General features: G+C 39.3%; 1 protein-coding gene across 1 annotated transcript in view; it reads right to left on the bottom strand.

Moving 5' to 3' along the window:
- Tlk2 (tousled like kinase 2) overlaps positions 1-23,531 on the bottom strand; it is a 111,659-nt gene extending 88,128 nt beyond the window's left edge. The window contains 3 exon segments of the mRNA XM_047544601.1: positions 21,822-21,904; positions 23,406-23,474; positions 23,477-23,531. Of these exon segments, the coding sequence (XP_047400557.1) occupies positions 21,822-21,904; positions 23,406-23,474; positions 23,477-23,531 (207 nt within the window).
- Positions 23,532-24,420: the final 889 nt, after the last annotated feature.

Raw genomic sequence — 24,420 nt, forward strand, 5'->3', positions numbered from 1 at the left:
CCTAGCACATGTGAGGCACTGGGTTTGAACCTCAGTACCACACTAAATAAATAAAGTTATTGTGTCCATCTACAACTTTAAATAAAAATATTTAAAAGAAAGAAAATCCTATGTTAATATTATTGATTTGTAATAATCCAACCATGTAATTTAATAACATCCATTTTCAGAAAATGAACAAGCTCAACAACAAAACATCCTTTAGCTGTTGACTGTCCTAGAAACCTGTCCATGGAACAAAGACTAGCTATTTAATTCACTCAAGATCCAAGGCATGAGCAGGGGTGGGTGGTGCATGCCTATAATCCCAGTGGTTCAGAAGGCTGAACAGGGACTGTAAATTCAAAGCCAACCTCAGCAACGTAGTGCGGCCTAAGTAACTCAGCAAGATCCTGTCTCTAAATAAAATATTAACAAGGGCTGAGGATGTGGCTCAATGGTTAAATGCCCCTGGGTTCAATCCCTAGTACTAAAAAAAAAAAAAAAAAAAAAAAAAAAAAAAATCAATCCAAGGTATGTAATAAAAGACATAAGAATAAGTATTGGTAAGAACATGGGGAAAATTTTAACCATTTTACATTGCTGATGGGGCAAAAAACAGTGCAGATGCTTTGGAAAACTCTGGCAATTTCTTAAAAGATTCAATAAACACCCTAAGATCCAACAATTTCATTCAAAGGTAAAATGTGCCCTAAGTTAGAAAATATATGTGTGCAGAAAAACTTGCACATTAATGTTCACAAGAGCATCATTCATAATAGCCAACAAAATTAAAACAATCCAAACGCCCATCAACTGATAAGTGAATATAAAAATGTGATTTCGCAGCAGGGTATGATAGTTCACGCGTATAGTTTCAGCTACTCAGGAGGGTGAGGTGAGAACATCACTTGAAGCCAAGAGTTCCAGACCAACTTGGAAAACATAGGGAGACCCCATTTCAAAAGGAGAAAAAGGTTTCATTTACAAATTTGGTTTGTATATGATGTGGCAATAAAATGTGATTTGGTATACAATATTATTTGGCAATAAGAAGAAATGAAGTACTGATCTATGCTATAACAAATGAAACTTAAAAACATGATACTAAATGAAAGATGTGAATCACAAAGGATCACATATTTTATGATTCCATGTACATAAAATGTTTAAAACAGGCAAATCTGTAGAGACAGAAAGTGTATCAGTGGTTGCCCAGAGCAGGAAGGGATTAGGGTTTTTAAGGAGTAGTAGCTATGTAAGTTTCTTTTGGGGTTGATAAAAATGTTCTAAAACTGTGTAATAGTTATACGACCCTGCATATCACAAGAAATATCCAATGCAAACAAACAGATCTTGGTGGATGCAAGCAATTACAATCACGGAACCAGGTTGCTATTGTGCTAGATGTAGGGAGGCACACAAATCATCTATGGAAAGAATTAAGTTATCATTTTCTCTTAACTTTCAAATCCTTTATCCCACTTTAAGATTTCTTTAAATAAGTGACAAAACACTATTTTACAAATGTGCTTACATAACTATTAAAGAACAATGATCCTGGAGCTGGGGATGTAGCTTAAGGATAGAATGTGTGCTAACCATATACAATGCCCTGGGTCTTATCCCCAGCACCAATACATAAATGAATGCATGCATGAATTAATGAAAGAAACAATGAGCTGAGCACAGGAGCACACATCTACAATCTTAGCCACTTGGGAGTTGCTGAGGTAGGAGGATAATAAGCTTGAGGACAGCCTGGGCAACTGAGCAAAGTAAATAATAAAAAGGGCTGGGAATGTAACTCAGTGGTACAGCAACTAATCCGAAGAGAAAGAACAGAAAAAGTAGCCATATGCACTACCTATATTTCAAAGACTATAATTTATGTTTTTAGCTTTCTTGTTATGCTAAAAACTCATCTGTTCTGATTTTGCATCTTAAATGTCCCCTAAATCTTATGTGTTGAAGACCTGGTCCCTGGCAGATGGCACTCACTTCTGGGAGGAAGTAGGGACGTAGTTGAAGAAAGTTGGGAGCATACCCCTAGAGGGTTTATTGGGACCCCAGCCTCTTCCTTTTTCTGCTTTCCAGTCACCATGAAGGTGAGCAGTTTTCCTCTGCCACAAGGTTCCTGCCATGATGTTCTGCCTCACCACAGGCCCAGAAGCAATGGAGCCAGTCAACCAAGGACTGAAACCTCTGAAACTATGAGTTGATAGAAATCTTTCTCCTTTTAAGTTGATTATCTTAGGTATTTTATCATAGCAACAGAAAACTGACTAGCATTTCTCCTGTAGATTAAAAATCTACAAATCTAGTATTTACAAACAAAATCCTAAGGCACTTTGATAGGAAAGAAAACTAAGACAAACAAAAATCAATATAATAGATTTAAATTACTCAAGAGGTACGTGACCCTAAAGAAAGTTCAAGGATGACCAGTACTTTTGTTTTGTTTGTGGCAGTGGGAGTGAACTACCACTGAGTTACATATACAGGCCTTTTTATTTTTATTTTAAGACAGGGTCTCACTAAATTACCCAGATTAGACTTGAATTTGTGATCCTCCAAACTCAGTATCCTGAGCAGCTAGGATTACAGGTGTGTGCTACCATGCCTGCCTGATGACCAGTACTTTTAGGTTCCTGGCTTTTAACTATTGTGAAGAGACCACTACCTAACATATGAAAAATAAATCCCACTGCCATCTGCAAGAAACAAAATTTCTTGCCATTTACAAAACTCTTACTGGAGAACCCAAAACAGGAATCTAAATTTGAATTCTACTTGACTGGCACAAGCTTTAGCATTCTCTGAGCCTCAGTTTCCTCATCTGTAAAGAACTATTCAGACTTTTACTAATGACCCTTTAACCAGCTAGAAATTAAAACAGTCGCTTTATGTAATCATAAACCTTAGCTGTGTTTCCAGCTTCCACCTGTCTGGATAGGAAAGGCAACTGGGAGATTTCCCCACCCTGGCATAGCAGTTTTATCCGTTCACCTTTTAACTCCAAAAATTACACTGACCTATCATCAAGAATGGTAGGGATGGGGCTGTAGCTCAGTGGCAGTGCACTTACCTAGCATGGGTTCGATCCTTAGCACCACATAAAATTAAAAAAAAAAAAAAAAAAAAAAAGAATGGTAGTATTACTGTTGGGTATGGTGGTACAGGCCTACACTCTTAGCAACTTGGAAGGCTGAGTCAGAAGGATTGAAAGTTTGATGTCAGCCTCCACAACTCAGCAAGGCACTCAGCAACTTAGTGAGATCCTGTCTCAAAAAAAAAAAAAAAAAAAAAGGGTTGGTGTAATGGTTAATTTGAATTGTCAACTTGATTGGATTAAGAGATACCGATGATTAAGAGGCTTCTGGGTGTGTCAATGAGGGCCAGTCTAGGAATGACTGGAATGTGGGATAGTGAACTGAAGTGGAGCCCCTCCCTAAGCATGATGGGCAGCACTGCCCAATAGGATGGAATAAAAGTTGGAAGAATGAGGAAGCAGATGCAAGCTGGACTCTTCTTGAATAGGTTCTTGACCGCTGCTTCAATCTTCTGAGGATACTGGACTCTTGCTTCTTCACTCTTGCAAAGTGGACTCTGCCAGAGATTCTCCAAGTAGTTTCCAGAAGCCTTGGTCTCAGACTAGGGTAGCACTGTTGATCCTTCTTGTTCTGGGACTTCTGCCTCTTGGACTGCACAGCTGCTGGTTCTTCCAGCTCTCCAGCTGCAGACGGCCATGGACTATCCAGTTTCTGGTCGTGTAAGCCAATCTAATAAATTTCCTTTTTATAATCATATTTCCTATTGATTCTGTTCCTCTAGAGAACCCTGACTAATACGGTTGGGGATGTAGCTGAGAGGTAAAGCACCTCTGAGTTCAAACTACCATCCCCAAAACTCGCCACAAAAAAAAAGAATGGTAGTACATTTGGTATAACTTGGACTCTTAATCAGATTACTGTTACTTATGCTCTGAAAACATGCATTTCCAAGGCATAGGTTCATGGCCCGAAGTTAAACTAATTTGGCAATTTAAACAGACAATGACTTGAAGTGTGTTAAAACCACTTTTAAACTGGTGTACTGAGATACCAACTGTGAGGAGTATCACAAGAAATCACTGTTGTTTCTTGTGAAAGATATATACTTTTAAAATAAAACAAAATAACAAACATTTAAAGTTAGCACTATAAAACAGTCTCACTTCCTTGCATTTCCCAAGTGTGAAAGAATGAGATAGTCTATGAGTGTAACCAACAGAAAAATGACCAGGAACAGATGGAACTGACAGTTTAAAGTCAGAGAGGTATGAGACTGAATCAATGAACCACTGCCTGAAACTGAGCAAATAAATTTTATGAACTCTGGTCTTCTTATCTGTGATAAAAGAGGAAAGACCACCTACCTTAGGGATACTGCAAGGATTATATAAATTAATACTCTATTATTGGTTAGGGAGTAATACAGTGCCAGAAACAGAGTACTCAATGAAGATTAGCTACCTCTTTGCCTTCACGGGAGGTCTCTCATGGAGAGTCCTTAATATGAAACTAACCAATCAGGTTAGTTTCAATCACCCTATAAACTACCAAACATGTACTATAATAAAACAAGATGCCACACATATAGGCCAAATTATCAAGTCACAATATTTAACATTTAACTAGGCTGGGTGTGGTGGTCTGCATTCCCAGCAACTCAGGATGCTGGGCAGGAGGATCACAAGTTTGAAGCCAGTCTCAGCAAATTAGTGAGGTCCTCACGCAACTTACTGAGAACCCATTTCAAAATTTAAAAAAAGGGTTGGGGATGTGGCTCAGTGTTTAAGCACAACTGGGTTCCATCCCAGGTACTTAAAAAAAATAAAATGAGAATAAAAAGGTCTGGGGATGTAGCTCAGTGATACAGTGCCCCTTGTTTCATTCCCTGGTGCCAAAAACAAAAATAAACAAACAAAAAACCTTATGTTCATAAACTAATCTTTTATCCGAGCTAAATGTATTTGTACAGCTTAAGACTTTCTACGTATACAATCATGTCATCTCTAATTAGACATCTAAATAATTAGACATCTAAATAGACATCTAAATAGCAGTTTTACCTTTCATTTTTAATCTATACTTCCTTTTAGTTGCCATACCGTACTGGTTAGAACCTTCAGAACATGTTGAACAAAAGTTTCAAGAACAAATACCCTTGACTGCTCTGGACATCTGGTAGAAAGCATTCAATTTTTCACCATTAAGTATGATGTTAATCGCAGGTTTTCTAAACATGCTTTTTATCAGATTATGAAGTTCATTTTTATCCCTAGTTAGCTTTTACCACAAATTCATGTTGAAGTTTGTCAAATGATTTTTATGTATCTATTACAAAGTCACTTAGCTTTCCTCTTTTATTCTATTAATATGGTGAATTACGTAGACTTCTAATGTTAAATCGACCCTGAAAATAGGATAAAATCCAATTTGTCATGATGTATTATCCTTTTCACATATTGCTTTTTAGCTAATATTCTGTTAATGATTTTTGTGAGGGGAAAGTATTTCTGTTTGTTTTGTATGTTGTTACTTTTTGCTTTTGTTTTTTTGGTACTGGGAATGAACCCGAGGGTGCTTTACTGATTAGCTACATTCCCAGTACTTTTAATTTTTTTATTCTGAGACAGGATCTCGCTAAATTGCTGAGGGTCTCACTAAGGTGCCCAAGCTGGTCTTGAACTTAATCATCCTGCTTCAGCCTCACTGAATTGTTAGAATTATTGTGTGTGCCACCAGGCTTGAGAGATTTATTTTATCCTAATGTTTTTGTCTAGTTGAGCATCAAGGCAATACTAACCTCTTAAATGCTTTTTTAAATTCATGGAAAATTATTATTATTAATTTCTTCCTTAAATGGCTGATAGAACCCTACAGTAAAGCCAGGTGTGCCTGGACTTTTCTTTGTGGAATGCCTTCATTACAAATTGGTTATTCAGATTTGTTTTTCTACATTATTTATTTCAACTCTTTACTATTTCTCTCCTTTTAATTAAAATTGCTCTTTTTCTAGCTTCTTAAGGTAGAATCTTGCATCACTGATTTTAGACCTTTATTTTGAATCCATAAGATTCCCTTTAAGTCTAGGGTTATAATAGTTCAGTGGTGGAGCACTTCCCTAGCATTTGTGAGGAAATGGATTTGATCTTCAGCACCACATAAAAATAAATAAATAAAATAAAGGTATTGTGTCCATCTTCCAAAAAACAAACAAACAAACAAAAACCCTCTAAAGTACTAGTAGCTATATCCCACAAATTTTGATATATTGTGTTTTCATTTTCATTCAATTCTAAATATCTTCTAATTTCCCTTGTGAATTTTTCTTTGAGGGCTGGTTAATGTGACTCAGTGGTAAGGTGCTTGCCTAGCAGATATGAGGGCCTGGGTCCCATCTCCAGGCCTGTTAAAACAAATAAACAAAAAAACTTCTTGAACTCAAAGGTTATTTGGAAATATATTATTTAACTTCCAAATATTTGGAGATTTTCCAGATATCTTTTCCTTTTTGATTTCTAACTTAATTCCATTGTAGTCAGAGTAGCCTCTACATTATTTCAATTCTTTCAAATTGGTTGAAACGTATTTCATAGCTCAGCATATGGTCTATTTTGGTAAGTGTTCCATGTGCACTTGAAAAAATGTGGGCAGGGTGTTCTATAAATGTCCATTATGTACAGCCCATTGAGAGGATGGTCCAAATCTTCTATATCCTTACTGATTTTTTTTTTTTTTGCCTGCTTATTCTATCAATCACTGAGAGAAAACATTGCAATTTTTAACTGTGGATTTGCCTATTTCTCCTTTCAATTGTCAATTTTTGCTTTGCTCTATTATTGGATGCATACATATTTAGGACTGCTGTGTCTTCTCAATGAATCAATCTTTCTTTCATGATGAAATGTGCTTCGTTGCCCCTAGTAACATTTTCCTTGTTCTGAGGTATTCTTTGTCTAGTTACAGATATAGTCATTTTAAATTTTGAATATGAAATTAGTGTTTATGTGGATTTTTCCATTATTTTAAATTTATATTCATTTTATGTATACTTATAAACGTGAATAAAATACACTGAGTTTCTTATAGACAACATGTATTTGACTCTTGTTCTCTCTTTTTTTCTTTTTTGCAGTACTGAGGATTAAACCCAGGGATTCTACCACTGAGCTACATCCCCAGAACTTTTTATTTTTTTATTTTGAGACACAGTCTCACTAAATTGTCCAGGCTGGCTTCAAATTTGCAATCCTCCTGGCCTTAGCCTACAGAGTAGCTGGGATTACACCACACCACACCTGCCTGACTCAATAAAATTTGGTTGAACTCCACTGCTGAAAAATGTAAATACTACTATTTCAACATAACTATTATGTCTCTATTCCTTCAACTATCCAGATACAAGTAGATCAAATAGCTTTTCAAAAGAATTTAATAGAATATTTTGTGTCTTATCCTAGGCTGGTCAATTATTACTTTAATGGAAAATGGATAAGTTAGGTTGATGATAGTAAACTGTCCTGATTTGAAAGTTAGATGTGACTGCTAAAGTTAATTAATGTAACAGAAGATATCCTGAACTGGATGCACCACCTCCTGAAATCAGCTGGTCCTTCATATTACATTTTAATTTTATAATTAATCTCTTTTAGTCCTCTAGACCTAGGCAAAACAGAACTAAATAAACACCAACTCTGGCAGCAATTTATGTGATAAAATCACATAATTTATCCTTTATTAAAAGCAAAGTTATCACTCATACAAGTCACATACATTGGGCTGGGGATATAGCTCAGTTGGTAGAGTGCTTGCCTCGCATGCATAAAGCCCTGGGTTCAATCCCCAGCAACGAAAAAAAAAAAAAAAAGTCACGTATATTACAACAGATATCAGTACTTTGTTGTCTTTATGTGAGCAGCATTACCAGTCTTCAGAGGACTGATTATCTGAGACAATATTAGATTTCAAAATAGAATTCTAGGGCTACAGATGTGGCTCAGTGGTGAAGTATTTGCCTAGCATGAGTAAGGCCCCCGGCTCGATCCCCAGCAAGCACAAAAAATAAAATAAGATAGAATTGTAGTACAGCAAATATGGATACTCAATTTCTATTATTACTCTAAAATAAACATATTCTTAGCCAGGCACAGTGGCACATGCCTGGAATCCCAGCAATTTAGGAGGATGAAGTAGGAAGATCCTAAGTTTGAGACCAGTCTCAGCAATTTAGTGAGGCCTTAAGCAACTTAGGGAAACCCTGTCTCAAAACAAAAATAATAAAAAGGACTGAGAATGTAGCTCAGTGATAAATTACCCCTGGGTTCCATCCCCAGTACCAAAAAATAAAAATAAAAAATAAAACAAACATATTCTTTGGTAAAAATAAAAGTCTAAGCTACGTAATTCACCAAATTACATGTTAGTTCTTCAACTTACTGGGCCAATAATACTATCTGCATAACTATTTGCAACTTGAGTATTACTACTAGTTCATCTGTAAATGCTAACCAAATATCTAAGATTTCTAAGTCTTTTAATTTATTTTTTCTAGGGACTGAACCCAGGGCCACTTTACCATTGAGCGACATCCCCACTCCCTTTACTTTTTATTTTGAGACAGGGTCTCATTAAATTGCTGAGGGTCTTGCTAAATTGTTGAGGTTGGTCTCAGAGTTGTGATCTTCCTGCCTTAGCCTACTGAGTTGCTGGGATTACAGGCACATACCACTGCCCCAGACTGATTTCCAGGGCTTTTGCAGAAAGTGAACTAAAAGAGAAAAAGTCACAAATTTCTGGCTGTCCCTTGTCAATAAGCCCTGAGGGGAGGTCAAGCTTCAATAAAAGAAAGTAGCTTAAACAAGGTGTGGTGGTGCCCACCCATAATCCCAGTAACTCAGGAGGCTAAAGGAGAAGGACCACAAATTTGAGAATAGCCTCAGCAATTTAACAAGACCCCGTTCTCAAAATAATATATAAAAAGAGCTGGGATATAGCTTAGTGGTAGAGCACCCCTGGGCTTAATCCTCAGTACAAGCAAAAAAATAACAGCAGAAGAACATAGCTGTCCGGCTTGGTGATGCACGCCTACATTGCCAGCAGTTTGGGAAACTGAGGTAGGTGAATTCCAAGTTCAAGGCCAGCCTCAGCAATTTAGTGAGGCCCTGAGCAACTCAGCAGGACCTTGTCTCAAAATAAAAAATAAAGAAAAAAACAGGTGCTGAGGATATGGTTCAGTGGGTAAGTGCTCCTGAGTTTGATCCCTGGTACCAAAAAAAGAAAAAAATTAAAAAAAAAAAAACTAGAACAGTTTAAGATGATCTAGCAAGTCCGTGTGTGTGTGTGTGTGTGTGTGTGTGTGTGTGTGTGTGTGTGTGTTTTGGTCAGTACTAGAAACTGAACCAAGGAGCATTCTACCTCTCTACTTCTAAGCTACATCCCCACTCCGTTTTTTATTTTTTGGTATTAGGGATTGAATCCAAGGGTTTTTAACAACTGAGCCACATTCTCAGTACCTTATTTTTTTTTTCTTCCCATACCCGAGATTGAACCAAAGCGTGCTTAGCCCTAAGCCACATTCCCAGTTCTTTTTATTTTTTGAAACAGGGTCTCCCTGAGTTGCTTAGGGCCCTGCTATATTGCTGTGGCTGGCCTTGAACTTGAAATCCTCCTATTTCAACCGCCTGAGTTGCTAGGTTTAAGGCATGTGCCACCATACCCAGCCAGAAAATGGTTCTTTTCCCCAGTACTTTTTATTTTTTATTTTGAGACAGTGTTGTCTTGCTCCGTTGCTGAGGCTGGCCTCAAACATGTGATCCTCCTGCCTCAGCCTCCCAAGTCTCTGGGATTATAGGCATGTAACACCACACCATGCCAAAAGGATTAAAGCAGGGACTCAAGAGATAGTTGTACATTCATGTTTATAGCAGCATTATTCACAATAATCAAAGGTGAAAGTAAGCCAGGCACAGTGGCACACACCTGTAATTCCAGTGGCTTGGGTTGAGGCAGGAGGCTCTCTAAATAAAATACAAAAAAGGGCTGGGGATGTGGTTCAGTGGTTAAGCACCCCGGGGTTCAATCCCCGGTACCAAGAAAAAAAAAAGGTGAAAGTAATCCAAGTGTCCATCAATAGATAGATAAATAAGATGTGGTATTTACTTACAATAGAATCTTAGCCTTAAAAAGAAAAGGAGGGCTGGGGATATAGCTCAGTTGGTAGAGTGCTTGCCTTGCAAGCAAGCACAAGGCCCTGAGTTCAATCCCCAGCACCGCAAAAAAAAAAAAAAAAAAAAGAAAAGGAAAGCTTGGGATATAGTTCAGATGGCAGAGTGCTTGCCTTGCATGCACAAAGCCCTGGGTTCAATGTCCAGTACCACAAAAGAAAAAAAAAAAAAAAAAAGAAATTCTGACACATACTTCAACATGGATAACCCCTAATAATGTTATGCTGAATCAAATAAGGAAGTCACAAAAGGACAAATACTATATTATTTCACTCCCATGAGGTAACTACAGTAGTTGCACAGAGTCAGAAAAAGAATGGTGCAGAGAAATAAAGGATTCTAGTCCAGGATGCTCCTACTTAGAAAACACTATTGGAATCCCATTTGTTTACAAGAAAAAAAAGAAAAAAAAAAGAGAAAACACTATTGGATATAACCATTGTTACATGTACATAGTTTACTCAACACTAATATGTACAGAGTGGACAATCTTAAGTCCTTAATTGAAACATCTAGTCTTCTAGATGTTTAGAAGTGCATAAAGTAAGTTAAAAGTAGAGTAGTAAATAAAACATTTTATAGATTAAAATTTAACAAAAGAAAAGAAAGAAAGGAAGGAAGGAAGGAAACGAATGGCAGTTGCCAGGTGATGGAAATGAGGAGTTATTATTTAATGGGTATGGAGTTTCACTTTGGGAAAATGAAAAAGTTCTGGACATGAAAAGACGGTTATAGTTGTACAATTATGTGACATATACTTAATGCCACTATATGCCTAAAAGGCAGGATGATCACAAGCTCAAGACCAGCCTCAGCAACTTAAAGAGGCCCTGAACAACTCAGCAAGATTCTGTCTCAAAATAAAAAATAAAAAGGGCTGGGGATGTAGCTCAGTGGTAAAGTACCCCTGGGTTCAATTCCCACTACTGAAAAAAAAAAAAAAGGCTAAAATTAAGTAAATTTTATGTGTTATATATTTTCCAGTAATATATGGAGCTTCAGAGTATACTTAAGGGAACTCTTCCTGCATGTAAGGCATTTTTCCACTGTTCATCCTGCACAACATTCCCCAAAGTCTGTACACACAGAAGGAATTAAAATGGCAGATTTTATTCTAAAGAGCTTTGTTCTTGAGGGTTTATATTTTAACACCACTACTTATTCTCTGATAGTATTTATTCCTAAATACAATTTTGGGATTTTAGCAGGGCATGGTGAAATGTACTTGAAAGATGTCAGCTAATTGGAAGGCTAAGGCAGGAGGATCAGGAATTCAAGACCAGCCTAGGCAATTTAGTGAGACCCTGCTCAAAATAAAATAAAAATGGGCTGTAAATGTAGTTCAGTGCTTCCTTAGCACTCTGCCACTGTGAGGTCCTGGGTTCAATCCCTAGTACTCCTCCCCGGCAAAATAGTCAAATTATGAAATAAGATTTCTCATGAAAGCCTATCAGGACATAAACCTGACCAGGACTAAGCAGCCAAAAGAGCAAATGATCCCATGACCAAAGCCCTACAGCCCCACACTTTGCTCTTAAAAGGCTACTACTGAATGAACCAAACAGAATCAGAGATGGGAAGGTGAATTCTTCCCCATCCTAAGTCACCAAGTACTCCAGGAAAGATAAATGTGCCTAAAGTTTTAAGAAAGGAATAGTTGGAACTAGAAAGAGCCAAGTTTCTGGATTAGGGGAACAGGGTATCTATCTATACTGTAAATGGTCAAACAGAATAACGTTAAGTTTTTAGCCATGGCTAACATACTATGAAGCAAGATTCTACACTAATTCCAACCACCTAGTTGTAGTCAGAACAAGTGAAACCTACCATCAGGAGGGACCTGACAATTTGAGACCCACAGAGAAGAAGAAAGGGACCAACTAAGTCAAATCATTTCTAGACTCAGTTTTGAAATAGTGAATCACTGACTACCTAATTTGTTTTCCTTCTCTAGGACTTTTTAAAAATAAAATGTTAAGAGATCTTTCAATTTAATTTTATTTAACTAAAACTAAATAGGAAACAAGAAATAACATAAATAACTGCAAATAGCAGGAATAATGTCAATGCCAATGCCAATCATATGGAAAGGAAGGAAATAGGTGAGAAGTAAAAATCACAAGAGGGAAAACTAGATATGGATTTAAAAAAAATTTTTTTTTAGTTGTAGACAGGCACAATATCTTCATTTTATTTATTTATTTTTATGTGGTACTGAGGATAGAACCCAGTGCCTCACACATACTAGGCAAGCGCTCTACCTCTGAACCACAACAGCAGCCCTAGATATGGATTTTCTACCTACTGAATCAAAGGAGTTCATACACACTTTGTACTTATATAATATTACTGACTGTAAAAAAGCAAAATAAGGCTGAGCATGGTAGTGCATGTCTGTAATCCCAGAAGCTCAAGAGGCTGAGGCAGGAGGATCTCAAATTCAGAGCCAGCCTCAGCAAAAGTGAAGTGCTAAGCAAACCCTGTCAGTGAGACCCTGTCTCTAAATAAAATATACATCAGGGCTTGGGATGTGGCTCAGTGGTCAAGTGCCCCTGAGCTCAAGTCCCAAAAACAAACCAACTCCAAAAAACAAACGAACATCCAAGACACCATTATGTCAATTTGAGGAGTTTTGTTGATTTAATTCTAAAGAAAAAGCTTTGAAACTGAGTTGAATTTAGGATGTGTAGGGGAGTAGGAAGAGAAATAAGCCCAAACCTAGAACCTGCCCCAAAGAATCTGAGGAAGCCATCCTATACCTCATTTAATAGTTTAATTAATTAATTACTTTTGGTAGTGGTGATTGAACCCAGAGGTATTTACCACTAAGTTACACCCTTAAACCCTTTTTATTTTTTATTTTGAGGCAGGGTCTTGCTAAATTGCTGAGGCTTTGTTTTTTTTTGTTTTTGTTTTTTTTTTTTTTTGAAAAGGAGGTCTGGGGTTTATAGCTCAGAGCACTTGCCTGATATGTATAAGGCCCCAGATTCAGCCCTAGTATCACAAAAATAAGTTAATATATAAAAGTAGGAAACCCACAGGCTATTATAGCTCAGGATAAGAGTGACCCAGGACAATTAGAGTTCAAAGTCAGTCTAAGCAACTTAGTGAGGCCCTAAGCAACTCAGAGAGACCCTGTCTCTAAAAAATATATAACAAGAGCTGGGGATGTGGCTCAGTGATTAAGTGGCCCTGGGTTCAATCCCAGGTAACAAAAAGAGTGACCCAGGAATAAACCAGCTCTTGTGGATAGTTTTATCCAGAGTAGACAAATTTAAAGGAAGAATAAAGGAAGAGGAAAATAGGTCAGAAGAAACTGACCTATACTACCAAGTTGTTATGGTTTGGATGTGAGGTATCCCCCAAAAGCTCAAGTGTGAGACAATGCAAGAAGCTTCTGAGGAAACATGATTGGGCTGTGAGAGTATTAACCCAATCAGTGATTTAATCCCCTGATAGGAATTAACTGAGTGGTAACTGAAGTGGTTGGGTGTGGCTGGAGGAGGTGGGAATTGGGGTGTGGCTTTGGGTATTATCTGGCGAGTGGACACTCTGCTTCCTGATGCTATGAGCTCCTTCCCTCTGCCACACTCTTCCGCTATGCTGTTCTGCCTCACCTGGAGCCCTGAGGAATGGATTTGGTCTTCTATAAACTAACACCTCTTAAACCATGAGCCCTCAAATAAACTCTTCCTCCTCTATAGCTGTGCTGGTCAGGTCATTTGGTCACAGCAGCAAAAGAGCTGACTAAAACACAAGTATAGGTCAACGGAATACTACCAAGTATTCAGACAAGGGGAAACAAAACACAGAAGACAGGGTTAAGAGGGAGAGAAAGGGCTGAAATATAGCTCAGTGGCAAGACGTTTGTTTGGCTAACATTCAGGAAGTACTGGGTTTATCCTCAACACCATAACAATGAGAAGATATAGCACATATAAATGATGAACCAAAGAAGAAGTAAGAATAAAACAGAAGAAATATGAGAAGATAACAGAGAAAAATCTTTAAAAATGGGCAGAGAAAGGATAGATGACCCTTGATAGAACAGCACTTAGACTAAAAATAAAAGGCAGTGTACTGGAAGACACAGGGCCCAGTTAACATGCTGACAGAAAAAAACAGTTGAGAATTTTTTTTTTGCTGGGAGAGGGGGCTGGGGAGGACAATACTGTGGATTGAACCCCAAGGTGTTCAACAACCAAGTTACACTCCCAGCCCTTCCTATTATTATTATTTTTGAGACAAGGTTTTACTAAGTTGCCCAGGTTGGCCTCTAACTTAAGATCCTCCTGCCTCAGCCTCCCAAATCACTGGGCTTATAGGTGTGCCCACTGTACCCAGCCAGTCTAGAATTTTAACAAAACACTACTCAAGAATAAGGCCAAAGTAATCAGGTGCAGACAGAGCACAACTATTCAGAAAATCCTAATTACTCAGGAGACTGAGGAGAGAAAACTGCTTAAGTATAGTAGGACTCCGGGTCAGCCCAGGCAACATAGTGAAACGAAGGGGGGAAATTAAAAAATCAAGGCCAGGGGCTGGGGTCGTGGCTCAGGGGTGGAGCGCTTGCCTCACACATGTGAGGCAATGGGTTCGATCCTCAGCACCACATAAAATGAATAAATAAAGATACTGTGTCCACCTACAACTAAAAAAATAAAATTAAATTAAAAAAAAAATCAAGGCCAAAGTAAACATGTTTAAGCAGATAAAATGGAGAGCTCATCACTGATAGACCCACAGAATCTATCCCAAAGGATATATTCCAGGCAAAGGAAAAAGTACCCACAAAAAAGAATAAAGAACCAAGTAGCAAATATGTAGATCAATCTACATGAATATTGCCTATATAAAATAGATTAAATAATAATCTGTGGACTGGCAAATAAATATATATATGCACATATACATACATACACACACGCATAAAATGTGTGTGTACATATACACGCAAATGGGATATACATGGCTTTTTTTTTTTTTTTTTTTGCATTTTTCAAAACCATAAAACTTGCAGATGCAGTGGCACACATCTATAATCCCAGCTACTCAGGACGCTAAGGCAGAAGAATCCCAAATTTGAGGCCAGCCTGGACAACATAGTGAGACCCTGTCCCAAATTAAAAAAAAAAAAGGGGGGGGGGGCTGACTGGCGATATAGCTCAATGGCAGAGCACCCCTGGATTCAATGCCCACTGCAGGTGGGGTAGGGGATCACAAAATTACACAACACAAAAAGTGAATTCTAATTTAACTACAGACTGTTATAGATTATAATTAATAATAATGTATCCATATTGGTTTATCAATTGTTAACAAATACACCACACTAATAAGGCAATATGTTAATGAAGGAAAAATGGAAGCACAGTGGAATATCTAGGAACTCAGTACTGTCTCTGCCTTGATTTTCTATAAACCTAAAATTATACTAAAAAATAAAGTCTGCTAAAAATACACACACTGAAACATGTAGTATGTGAGTTGGAAGAGAAATAGGTGAAGTTAATTCTACAAGACCCTTGACTGACGAAGAGGGCAAAGGTATTGATTAACATCAACCTCTGATAAATTAAGGACACACGCTATCATTTCTGTAGTCATCAATAATAGAATAGAAAGGATATAAGACTTTGAAACTAGAAGAGGCAATGGGGAACCTTAAAGCAAAGGAGTAACATACTATTGTTTTTAGAAACAACTGGTAGCTGGGCATGGTGGTGCACGCTTATAATTCCAATCTAAGGCAAGAGGAACACAAGTACAAGGCCAGCCTGGAAAACTTAGTGAGACTCTGTCCCTAAAAAATAAAAAGGGTTGTGGGTGTAGCTCCACTGTAGAGCACCCCTGGGTTTAATCAACAGTACCACAAAAAAAGTAAAATAAATGACAACAGAAAAGAAATATAATTCGTAGAAGTTTAGAGAAAGATGAATTAGGTAGGAGAAACGACTATCGCAGTTATGAATGAGGAAGGTCTGGAATAAGGCAGTAGCAATTGTGGCAGAATTAACGCACGAGAAATTCAGATTACACAAATTTCAGAGACGTGAAGCCAGGCATGGTGGTGAATGGCTGTGATCACAGCTACTCAGAAGTCTGAGAACAGAGGATCACAAGTTCAAGGACAGTCAGCAATCACAACTTACTGAGATACTGTCTCAAAATAAAAAATAGAAAGGGTTGAAAATGTAGCTCTGTGGTAAAGTCCCCAGTACTAAAAAAAAACATCAGTACAAGGCTGGACTATTTTTTAGCATTTGTTTACTGATCATTGCCTAGCATGTATTCCATATGAAATACTTAAAATAAAAAATACATATAGGGCTGGAGTTGGAGCTCACTGGTAGAGTGCTTGCCTACTATGTGTGACGCACTGGGTTCAAATTTCAGCACCACATAAAAATAAATGAATAAAATAAAGGTCCATCAACATTTAAAAAAATTTTTTTAAATATATATAAAATACTTAAACATTTTTAAAATAATAATAGCAATGGAGCCAGGTGCAATGGCACACACACATAATCCTAGTGACTTGGGAGATTGAGGCAGGAGGATCGCAGGTTCAAGGCCAGTCTCAGCAACTTAAGTGAAACCCCGTTGCAAAATCTAAATGGCATTGCAAGCTAACACCAGATATCTAGTAGGGATTAAACCCAGGGCTTAGCACATGTTAGGCAAGTTCTCCTACCCCTAAACATGCACATTAGTAGCTTAAATATACATTCTTTTGAGAATTTTTTTTTTTTTTTTTTTTGGTACCAGGGATTAACCCCAGGGATGCTTAACCAGAGCTACATTCCCAAACCTTTTTATTTTTTATTTGAGATAGGATCTCACTAAGTGGCTCAGGGTCACACTAATTTGCCAAGGCTGATTTTGAACTTGCAATATTCCTACTTCTGCCTTCCAGGTCGTTGGGATTATAGGCATGTGCCACTACACCTGGTCTTTTGCCAGTCTTTTGAGGGCCTTTTGAATTGTAGGTCCAGCAATTGTAGTCTTACACAAACCACACTTATAACACATTATCTAAAATTTCCAGTTTCAATATCTTTAAAAAGTAAAGTGAGAACTTAAAAAATATTACTGAAGATCTAAATGAAATAGTCAAATAAAAAATTCAATTACAAAGGGTTGTGGGCCGGGTGCAGTGGCACTTGCCTGTAATCCCAGTGGCTTGGGAGGCCGAGGCAGGAGGATCACAAGTTCAAAGTCAGCCTCAACAAAAAGCGAGGCGCTAAGCAACTCAGTGAGACCCTGTCTCTAAATAAAATACAAAAAAATAGGTCTGGGAATGTGGCTCAGTGGCGGAGTACCCCAGAGTTCAATCCCCAATACCCACTGCCCTCCAAAAAGGGCTGTGGATGTAGCTCGGGTGTAAACTCCCCTACATTCTATTCCCTGTCCCTTAAAAATAAATAAATAAATAAATAAAATAAAGGGTTGGGGATGCAGCTCAGTGGTAGGGCTCCCATGGGCTCAGTCTCTAGTGAAAAAAAAATACACACACATACACACACATACCTAAATTTAACTTCTTATTGCTTCTGCTGCTCCTGGGACAGTACCTAGCTCATAGCAAGTTCTACAACTAATTTTTTTCAATGAAGTACAGGTAATAGTACATGCAAAGTTGGGATTCCATCCACTTCAGTCTTCAATATCACAGAGACTACCTATACTTAAATTTCCAAAATGGAACAGAGTAAGGAATATAAACTGTAACAGGTCCTGATTGAAAACATATGAATACAAAATGCAGACAGTTTCACACTACCAAAGGTGGATTATCTAGTGCTTAAAGGATGAGATCTTAAAGAAGTAGGATAGCTCAAATATCAGGCCAATAAGAAATGAAGTATGCTCACAACCCAATTTAATCTTATCACGTCAAAACTGCTAAGAGGAGTGGGTATAGTAATGCTGTAATCCCAGCAACTCAGGAAGCTGGGGCAAGAGGATTGCAAGTTTGAACTCAGCCTGGGCAACTTAGGTAGACCCTGCCTAAAAATTAAAAAAGGCTGGGGCTGGGGATATAGCTCAGTGGTAGAGTGCTTGCCTTGTATGCACAAGGCCCTATGTTCAATCCCCAGAACCACACACAAAAAAGTAAATAAATAAAAATAAAAAAAAAAAAAAAAAAAAAAAAAAAAAAGGCTGGAGATGTAGCTCAGCAATATAGCACCCTTGGACTCAATCCCTGGTACTGTCACAACACAAAATCCAACTGCTAAGAGGATGGTTTCTGGTTCTCCTAAGAAGTGGCAGCTAGAGTAGGAAAAGAACCTGCCAAAGGCATCTCAATGTATATTAGGCTTCTTTCCCATCCTCAACCACAACAGAAAATATCAACATTTTAAACAAAAACCAAAGCCCCAAAGAAATGAATTTTTGGTTTGCTGGTTATTATGAAATAAACATGCCAATATAAAGAGAAATTAAATGTATATAAATGTACTATACAAGAAAATAAAAACTTGCAAACAAAAAACCTACATACATGTAATAAGCATCTTAAATGTAAATAACAAAGTGATGGTCTGGTCATTTCGTTTTAGCCTAAGTTTTGTGAAGTATTTGTAAGTTTAAAAAACTTGGTGCATTATGACACAAGATCTACAAAAGCCAGGAAGTTCAAAGACTGCAGCTTATAAGACTCTTGCCCTTGTCCACTAGGAAAGAATCCACAGTGGCACTGCCTTTCTTCCTTCTATGGACATCAAAAAGTACTGAAAATGTTATGAATAGTTAGGAGAAACTTAAAAGAGACAGTCCATGAGGCTGCACCAGTCCCACTAGATGGCGCCATCACAGGCAAGTCACCCTGCTCTCCCATTTGCAACAGCAAGAGCTGAAATCTCTCTTGATCTTAGCAAAACTGAAAGCTCCCCAGTACCAAAAATAAAAAAAACCAAAAAAACTAAACAACTAAAAAACTAAACAAAACTAAAAGTTGTCATCTACAGTGATATACTCATTGGGAAATTATGATCCATAACAATGAATTCAAAGTCTAGAGGAAGAGTTTCCTCCAAGTTTCCTCCAGTCCCTTTACCTCCCAGCCCCATTTCTAATCAATGATCTGAGAAGTAGGTTTCGCAGGCAACAGAAATCATATAAAACCGATATTCTTGCTGGGCGTGGTGGCACATGCCTGTAATCCCAGCAGCTCAGGAGGCTGAGGCAGGAGGATCACAAGTTCAAAGCCAGCCTCAGCAAAAGTGAGGTGCTAAGCAACTTGGTGAGACCCTGTCTCTAAATAAAATACAAAAAAAAGGCTGCGGATGTGACTCAATTGTCTAGTACCCCTGAGTTCAATCCCTGGTACAGCATCCCCCCAAAAAGTGGATATTTTCTTTACCTAACTCTGCAAACCACAGAATAACATACTTTTTTTTTCCAAGTTTCTTTGTTCTGGAAAACAATTCTCTCCTGCTAGTCCTTGAATAACATTTACTGTAATAAATACATTTACCATGACTTGAACATCAAAATAATATACATTAATAGAATAAAATTAATGGAATAAAAACAACAGGACAGGGGCTGGGGTTATGGCTCAGTGGTAGAGCACTTGCCTAGCATGTGTGAAGTACTGGGTTCAATCCTCAGCACCACATATAAATAAATAAAATAAAGGTCCATCGACAACTAAAAAAATATTAAAAAAAAAAAAAAAAACAGGACAAAGAGGAACTTAGCTCTCCACAGAGAACTACTTTCTCTTTTTGTTAAAGGTAGAACTTCTTATTAAACAGGTTACTGCTTTCAAGTTTTCTGACACTAGTTCCATGATTTTAAGTTGGGTCTAAGCAGCAAATTCAGAATACTCTCATTTCCATCACGTATGCCCTACTCCATGAAAAGTATTCTTGGATATAGCCACCTGGAGTCTAAAAGCAGAAAGAAAGAAAATCATCCAAACAAAGACCACTGAGGGCTAGGGTTGTAGCTCAGTGCTAGAGAGCTTGCCCAGCACATGTGAGACCCTGGGTTCGATCCTCCTCAGCACCACATAAAAAGAAATAAGTTAAATAAAGGTACTGTGTCCATCTATAACTAAAAAATATTAAAAAAAAAAAAAAAAAAAAGACCAATGAGTTTAAACTACAGACAATTTGAACACAAATTTACTAATTTACTCAATAGGAAACAAACCATCTGAACAGACAGATTTGGAAATAAGCCTTATGCTCAATTCCCCCGTTAAAGGACACATCAAAGGTCATCAATAAATAATAATCAATTGAACCATGGATCAATTTAATACCCAAATAAACTCATTTCTATCTGAAGCTACCTCACCTTGGTCAGAGAATTTATGTCTGTCTAGATGAACTTTGAAATACAACACCCAAGAGTAGTAACTCCAAAGTGCCACCAAAAATCAGTTATTTAATTAAAGTAGCCAAAGAAACCAAAAACGTATAACAAATCCTGGGTTCCTAAGCACTTTGTCACAGCTCTAATACAGCTCTCATCACAGTATCATCTCTCCTCACTGACTGGCTCTTTCTCTTTGCACAATGCGTAGAGTACTGCAGGCACTCAATATCTCCTGAATAAACGAAAACTATAAGCTTATCCTAGCTCACCAAAATTGTGTGACCCATCAAAGAAGTTATGTTTTCCAACTATAAACCTTAACATTCACCTCCTCAAAGAAGCAAAGAACCAAAAACCTAGGTTTCTTGCTTTCTAACCAAAGCAAGAAACCTAGGTTACCATGAGACCTGAAATTTCTTGGAAAACACAGAAAGAAATGTATCATATTGGTTAAAGATCAAAAAAATTACATATTAACATGTCTCAAGTCCAAATAATCTGACAATCATGGGTCAATGAAGTTTTTAAATAAAGAATCACATATACTTGATATATTTATATACATATATATATATATATATATATATATATATATATGTATACATAAAATCATCCCATGGGAGAAGAGGAGTAGACTAGCAAGAATATAAGGATGTATAAGAAGACAAAGCATTGCTTAACCTCTCACCTGTCCATTAACGGGGGCTTGATCTTATTTTATACTCCCACAAGAAAAGTTAAAAACAATGAACGAAAAGGAAAATAAGAGGAGAGAGAGAAGACAGTCTGGGGTGCAACCAGGAGGAATCTACTAAGCTGCAGAACTGAACTGAAATATTTCACAGAGCCAAATTCTTCAATTCTATACCACATAAATCCAACCAATTCAGTGTGATGAAGTTAGGCAGTGCCTTGTAATTAATTTTTTTTTCCGAGAGACTGAGAATGTTTAACAAAATGTGACATAGATTCTAGATACACATTCTAATAGTATTCTTGCAACAAGCCCTTCAAGAAACCTCTCCTGTATTCAAAGGGGGAAAGAAGCATATACTCCCATATGGAACAACTTCAAATACACTATTAGAAAGATTGGCCGAATTTAAAAGTTCATTGGAATCATGAGAAAATTTCCTCTGTAATCCATCAGTATGTTTCATCCAAACTGCTTTTAATCACTTTTTAAATGTGTTTAAATTAGACTACCAATAGTGTTCATTATCATCATTTTACTCACCTTACTAACACCAACTCCAGTAAACCTGGCCTCTAATAATTCCTGCCGTCGTGGGTCCAGGCTATGCAATTCTTCCATCATTTCTACTGAAAAAGAAAAAACAGGCTATAAAACCATGAACACTATAATGTGAGGAACAAGTTTTATTTACAACAAAATTCACATCAGTTATTTTACTGAATAGTCACATACAGATTAAACCTCAAAAAATTAGAGCATAAGAGTATTAACTATAATGCACTGCACCAAATAATTATTTGATATTACCAATATATTCAAAGTTCTATAGCAGCTTGAAAGTCCTTGTCTACGGAGGCAACTTACTCTAACCCAAAAAAGAAAAACTTCAAACCCTTCATACGTCTGTAAAAGTAGTACAGAGGGAAAAAACAAACATGGATGAGCTTACAAAAAGAAATTTCCTTCTATCAACCCTTGAATCTTTGAATTCTAGTTAAGTACTTTCAGATATTTCTTTCCCAAACATGCAGGAACTAGTTCTTAAATTAAAAATGTGAATCATTAATAATTTCAAAAGAATATGGCATGAATCAGAAGCTACAAATTACTTCAAATAACACTATTATGAAGCTCCTTTCTCTGAAGAGCTCACAGTACCTCATGAAAACTGAATTATTTTAAATTTAATAGACAACTATGGTAAAACACTCAACTTGCATTCACTCAGTAAATTAATATAGTTTCATAACAATTTCTTTACAAAATCTTTTTCTGACCACTCCCTGAAGCAATAGGTTTCTCTTCACTCTGGACATTTGCTTTTAGCACTCCTTCCAAGCAGGGAGGGGCAGGACACCATTTTTAAACTCCTTCCTTGACCAATTAATGCACAGGCTCCTTTGAACAAATGTGTCCATCCTTTGCAAGAGATCAACTCTTACACGATGCACCGAAAATCTTTAAAATTAAAAATGGGAAAGGAGTATGTTACTACATGGAACCCCTTCAAACGTACTATTAAGCTGTTATTAGAATGACTGGTGTGATTTTAAAGTTCACTGAAAACATGAATCAAACAGTCCCCTCTGCAATCTCACAACTCCACAATTTTCAGTAACAACCCTACAAGTCCTCCAGTTTCGTTTCCCTTCCTGGATTGAAAGCCTGGGGCAAAGGGGAATGAAAGGATGACAAGTTAAAGTTTCACCCACACATACAAGTGCAGGTTAGAGAAGGAATTAGGAAATTCTCACAAGGGTAGAAAATCATCTTTTTAAAAAAGAAAGACGGAGACTGAGTTTTCCCTAAGTAGGTAAGTGCCCTTCCCTGCGTCTCGCCTGGCCCTAATCGGGTCGGAATCGCAGAGGTTGCAGTCTTCTCCCCAACCCCAAGGTCTCTCCAACATTTCCCAAACCTCCATCCCCAGGCCTGGCCCAGAAAATGACGCCCCAGCGGTTATTCCATTTAATGTCAACTCATGTTAAGGAAATATCCACTCCGACTCATTCCATGGGGGCTTTGGCCAGGGACCCTCCCTGCAGCCCACAGCCGGGAAGCAGAACCGATGGGGCCTGGTCCCGGCGCCCCTCACTGGCTCCAAACTTTCCCCAACTCCAAGCCCACCTGTCACGGAGGGAGGGAGGGCCGGTTCTCGGGGGCGCCTGGGAGACTGCCGAGGCCTCCAGCTGCCGAGGCGCCCCCTCTCTCGGCCGGCCGCTGGCCCCACTCCCAGGCCTGGGCCTGCCCCATCTTCGGCCCGGCCCCTCGGCGACCCGCAGCCCTCGGGGAGCCCCTCCCGCCTCAGCGCGGAGGAGATGCGGCCCGGCGCCGGCCCCGGGGTGGGCCCGGGTCGCAGCCTCCTCAGGCCGAGGGGGTCTCCCGGACGGTTAATGCCACAGGCCGGGCGCCCTCCCCCGCCCCGGGCTCAGCCTCTCACCTGCCGCCGCCGCCGCCGCCGCCGCCGCTCCACGCTTCTCCCGGGAGGGGCCCCGACCCGACCCGGCTGCGGCCGCTCCGCTCTCCCCCTGGGCAGGCCCGGGGCGGAGCCGGGGCCTCTCCTAAGCGCCGCAACCCCCCGCCCGGGCAGCCGCCGCCGGCGCCCGGCTCCACGAGAGGGCGGGCGGGGGAGGGGGGCCGCGGAGGCCGCAGATCCCCGGGCTCGCGTACAGAGCTAGGCGCCTGACGCGGGCCCGGGCCTGGGCGGCCGCGGGGGGCGCGGGACCGGCCTCCTGGCGCCGGACAAAGGCCAAGGGAGGCGCAGGAGGGCCCAGGCCGGGCCGGGAGGTGGGGGCCCTCTCGGCTGGGGGCCACTCGGGTGCGGCGCGGAGGGCGGGGGGGTCGGAACCGCTGGTGCCCAGGGCCCGCCTCCGGCCCCTTAATCCGGATCGGTTCGGTCCGGATTAGTAGTGATCGGTGTAAACACACTAGTGAAAGCGCGTGTTTCCTCGCGAGATTTGCACGGCTGGGAGGCAGGGGGGGTCCTGGGGGGGTGGGGGAAGCGCCGACAGTGGGGGAGGAGGGGGAGGGAACGAGAAAGGTGGGGGGGTCCCCGCTGCCCCGGCGCCCCGCCTCCTCCAATCAGCGGCCGGGCTGGCGGGCAGGGGTTAACCAGGGGACCCCGCGCCGGCGGAGGAGGCCG

The sequence above is a fragment of the Sciurus carolinensis genome, chromosome 3 (genome assembly GCF_902686445.1).
Source record: "Sciurus carolinensis chromosome 3, mSciCar1.2, whole genome shotgun sequence".
Lineage (NCBI taxonomy): Eukaryota > Metazoa > Chordata > Mammalia > Rodentia > Sciuridae > Sciurus > Sciurus carolinensis.